Here is a 4989-nt window from a genome sequence, read left to right on the forward strand (position 1 = left end):
GGGTTCCAACTGCCCCATAGCTTCACGTCACTTGACGCTTTCCATCTTTTCTAACTTAGCCATTTTGCGCATTCACAGCAGTTTCTTGCTGTGATTTTAATTTGCATTTCCCTGGTAATTAATGAAGCTGAATCCGCTTTTGGATGCTCTGTTGTGAATCTTTTTCTATTGCTTCAGCCGTGCTGGGTCTTCCTTGCTGCGCAGACTCTTTAGCTGCAGGGAGCGGGAACTCCTCTCTAGCCGCGGCGTGCGCGCTCCTCCTGGCGGCGGCTTCTCGTGCCGTGGAGCACCGGGCTCTAGGGTGCTCGGTCGGGCTCAGTAGTGGCGGCTCCCACGCTCTGGAGCACAGGCTCGGTACTTGGGGCTCTCGGGCTGAGTTGCTCCGTGGCGAGCGGGATCTTCCCCGGCCAGAGATCAAACCCATGTGTCCGGCACTGGGAGGCAGATTCTTCACCACGGAGCCACCAGGAGAAAAGCCCTTTGGCGAAGTTTTGGTTCCTGTCTTGGCCATTTTCTGCCTTGCTCCTCTATCTTCTGCTACTGATTTGCAGAAGTTGTTCACATACTCTGGATGTCAGTGTTTTCTCAGCTATAAGTGTTGTAAATATCTTGTTCCATTTGAGGGTTCTTTTAATTCTCATAGTGATGTCGTTTGAGAACCCAGATTCTTTACGTGTCCTAAAGTGGATGCTCACTCTTTATCACCACAAGCGGCACGTGTTATATATAGCGCATGGAGAATCGAATAGGTCCACAGAGCTGTCGCCTGCGTTTCAGTGGCCACAGTGATAGAACCGACCTGCTCGAACAACTCCCGTCGGAAACGTGGGTCATCTTCTCCCTCATGATGGCATGCAGAATTGCAGGCACAGAGCCTGCACAGAAAATAACTTCCCGGGCCAGCACCAAAACCCAAGCGCCAGAAAAGACGAGGGCAGATCTCTTAATAGAGCCTTTAACTGTGTGTTATTTCTTCCAGAGATGCACCTGAAAAAGAATCTGTGACCCCATGGATCAGGGAAATCATACCAGAGTGAAAGAATTTATTTTCCTGGGCATTACCCAGTCTCGAGAGCTCAGCTGGGTCTTGTTCGTCTTTTTGTTCCTGGTTTACATGACGACTCTGCTGGGAAACCTCCTCATCATGGTTACAGTTACCCGGGAATCCCGCCTCCACACCCCCATGTACTTCCTGCTCCGTAACCTCTCGGTTCTTGACATCTGCTTTTCCTCCATCACAGCTCCTAAGGTCCTGGCTGATCTGCTCGCAGAGAGGAAGACCATCTCCTTCAACGGCTGTGTCTCTCAGATGTTCTTCTTCCACCTGCTCGGGGGAGCGGATGTGTTCTCCCTCTCGGTGATGGCCTTTGACCGCTACGTGGCCATCACTAGGCCCCTCCACTATCTGACCGTCATGAGCCGGGGGCGGTGCACTGCCCTCATCGTGGCCTCCTGGGCGGGGGGCTTCGTCCACTCCATCGTGCAGATCTCCCTGCTGCTCCCCCTCCCCTTCTGCGGACCCAACGTCCTGGACACTTTCTACTGCGACGTCCCACAGGTCCTCACACTCGCCTGCACGGACACCTCCTCTCTGGAGCTCCTGATGATTTCCAACAATGGATTAGTCAGTTGGTTCATATTCTTCTTTCTCCTCGTCTCCTACACAGTCATCCTGACGATGCTGAGGTCCCACTCTGGGGAGGGCAGGAGGAAAGCCGTCTCCACCTGCACCGCCCACATCACGGTGGTCACCCTTCACTTCGTGCCCTGCATCTACGTCTACGCCCGGCCCTTCTCCGCCCTCCCCACCGATAAGGCCGTCTCCGTGACCTTCACTGTCATCTCCCCTCTGCTGAACCCCCTGATCTACACCCTGAGGAACCAGGAGATGAAGGCAGCCATGCGGAGGCTGAGGGGGAGACTCGGGCATTCAGAAAGGGTTTAGCGTCTGTGCCGACAAGACAATACCAGAATTCAGAGATAAATATTAGGGCTTCTCTGGCAGTCTCGTCATTCAATCCCTGGTCGCAGAGCTAAGCTCCTGAAAGCTGCTTGATGTGACCAAATATATATACGTACGCAGGAGAGGGGTCCATCTGAGCCAGTCCTGAAAGTGGGCTGTATTCCAGCCTTCAGTCCTACAGCCCCCACTAACTGCAAGGGAGTCTGGGGAATGTAATCTAGCTCTGCACCCAGAAAGAAGAGGCGCGATCATGAAAAACGGTGAGTGCCAGAAATCTCCTTGACATTTATGACTCATTGCTAAGAAATCACGATCGGATCAGAGTACAAGGACTTTGTTAAGGAGTCTCTTAATACCTAGAAATATTCACTGGGGGGAGTGCTGCACACTTGGAATGCACAGAGAACCACACTGAAGTGAAAGAGACATGAGATGACGAAATCTAACTTTCCTGACCCAGGGATTGAAGCAGCGTCTCTTGCATCTCCTGCATTGGCAGGCAGATTCCCGACCAGCAGCGCCACCCAGGAATGCCTGTTGGAAGCCGACATTCATTAATACAGAGGCTCCCAGAGAGATGAGTGTCTTCTTCCTATCGTCCTTTCCCCTGTCTGGCTCTACCACTGCCGGGCTCCAGCCCCGCTGGATCCAGGGTGATTTGAAGGTGGGGACGGAGTCGGCGTCCTCGGAAAAATACATATTTAATTACAGATATATAGAGAGATTAGAAACGGATAGTGCAGTAGGAAGATTAGTGGAGAAAAAGAGGCTGAATAACTTGGATTACGTGGAATAGCATCCATGCTCCAGATGGGAATTCAGCCAGAAAAACGAGGAGCAAGAAAGAACGACATGGGGGTATCAGTCTTTCCGGAAACTGATCCAATTTCTTTATTTTTGGGGTTTGCTTATATACCTTTTGTTACATATAGGGATGAATACAGGGTCACGTGGGGGTCAGCAGTCCTGACCTTTATCAAAATCAGGTACTTCACATAAATGTATTAAAAAAAAGAGGTCTTAGGGATATTACATCATCTTCTGGCCATGAGTGAGACCTGCTGACATTTTATGATCCTTTCTTTCTGATAACCAAAAAACTTATTTCTTCCAAGGGTGTTTTTTCTTAAACCAGGCACCACCCTCCAAATAAAGTTACATTCCTATAGGATGAGGGTGTAGTGAGTTACAATCAAGAAAGGGATTTATTTAACCCAAGGTTAACATGATTAATCTTAAAGGTTAATACTTATTTCTCCTATATGCTTAAAGGTTAATGCTTATTTCTCCTATATGATAGTTATATTCGTTATAAGGGCAGGGAACATGGAGATTTAGCAGCAAACATCAGCCCAACAAATGAAAATCCTTTAACCAATGTTCCCCTTAAGATCTATTTAGTCTTAAGATAGTGATAAAGTTACATTTTTACATAGCAAGGACACAGTGATTTATAACAAAGTACAGTGATCTATTACAAAAGAGAAAATTCATTAACTCAAAAAGTCTAGTATTGCTAACCTTAAAAACTACTATATTTCCTTTTCTATATTCCAAATACATTGATTAATATATTCCCAGGTGCCTAAGGATATGGAGGCCTGGCAGCAATCATTGACTCAACAAGAAGAAAAAGCCCTATGCTAATTAAGACTCTCAAAATACTCCAAAACTCTCTGTGCTGTTTACGGTTGAGAGGTAGTAAACAATCATGTGGCAGGAGTATGGATAATCCTGTCACACAAGCTAGTCTGTCAGCAGAGAGGTTTGACCTGAGACATCCTTGTCCCACCCAGGGGAGGGAATTAGCAGCAATTATTCACACAACAAATGAAAAACCCTTCACCAATATAATTCCTAACCAACCCACCATACTAATAATTTCTAACTCCCCAAAAGAATTTGCCTTTAGTAAGTCTAAAACATCTCGTGCCTCTCATATTGAGAGGCTGTAAACAATCACATGTGGCCGGACGAACCTATACAGGTGGGCTAGATAACCTTCAGAGGAGTCCGTAAGCTGAAACACTCTTGTCACGCCCAGGAATTTTTATTGCCTTGGAGCTGCACGTTTACTCCTTCTCCGAGAGAAACGGTTATGGGGGAGAGCCCCCCGTAAAGTCAGAGGTGTAGGTGAGAGCATAAAACAGACTCTGGTTTGGGGGTAGATGCTCGGGAACAGGGGGTTTCCTGAGGCTTGATCATGCCTTTGCATATGCCAAGCCTCCTTCCTCATGACCTTTGCCATCGGCGGAGATCCTCAGGCTGGCCCCCAGCATATTACCACCACTCAAAAATGTTCTGAATTATTTTTCAATATTAGATATTCTTCCTCCAAGCATCAAAGTCCCAGTAAAGGCACAACGTGTCTTCACTCGGATCCGTCTGTGGAGTAAACCCCCTTTACTGCCTGGCTCCACCTTTGCCCTGGTGCCACTGTGCTCCAGGCCCTCTGCACTTGTCACGAAGGTGTCCTTTCTTCCCCCTACTTCTCTGTTGGCTTTACCTTGAGCAAAACTGCTATGACTGGGCAAACTTTTAAATAACCAAAGATCTATACCCTCAGAGTTTGTGTTCCCAAGTGTGTGTGCGTCGCTCAGCCCTGTCCAACTCTTTTCGACCCCATGGACTGCAGCCCACCAGGCTCCTCTATCCATGGGGGTTCTCCAGGCAAGAATACTAGAGTGGGTTGCCATGCCTTCCTCCAGGGGATCTTCCTAACCCAGGAATCGAACTGGGGGCTCCAAGCCACCAGGGAAGCCTGTTCCCAAGGGTAGGACCCCACAAACGACTGTGACCTAGCCAAAGTTGTTCATGAAGCTGACTTGGACCATTTACAACATGCAAAAGAACCTGATAAAACACAGTGAGGAAAAGCAGTTCAATTCAGAAGACTATTAAATTTACTTGTCTGTCACCATGACATCAAATAATTACTTGGATCGATATATATACATATTTTTCCTCCACGTAGGGACATTTTCTCAAGGGACGATTAGATATGGAACTGATTCTAGTTTATTCTG

General features: G+C 47.8%; 1 protein-coding gene across 1 annotated transcript; it reads left to right on the forward strand.

The window, feature by feature from the left end:
- The first annotated feature begins 1009 nt into the window (after positions 1-1009).
- On the forward strand, positions 1010-1945 carry LOC138420434 (olfactory receptor 4D9). The gene has a single exon (XM_069553651.1). It carries the CDS (start codon positions 1010-1012, stop codon positions 1943-1945), a length of 936 nt encoding a protein of 311 aa, XP_069409752.1.
- Positions 1946-4989: the final 3044 nt, after the last annotated feature.

Source organism: Ovis canadensis, chromosome 15 (assembly GCF_042477335.2).
Source record: "Ovis canadensis isolate MfBH-ARS-UI-01 breed Bighorn chromosome 15, ARS-UI_OviCan_v2, whole genome shotgun sequence".
NCBI lineage: Eukaryota > Metazoa > Chordata > Mammalia > Artiodactyla > Bovidae > Ovis > Ovis canadensis.

Excerpts from the sequence above, each read along its gene's own strand:
- LOC138420434 (XM_069553651.1), top strand. The coding sequence starts at position 1,010 with ATGGATCAGGGAAATCATACCAGAGTGAAAGAATTTATTTTCCTGGGC.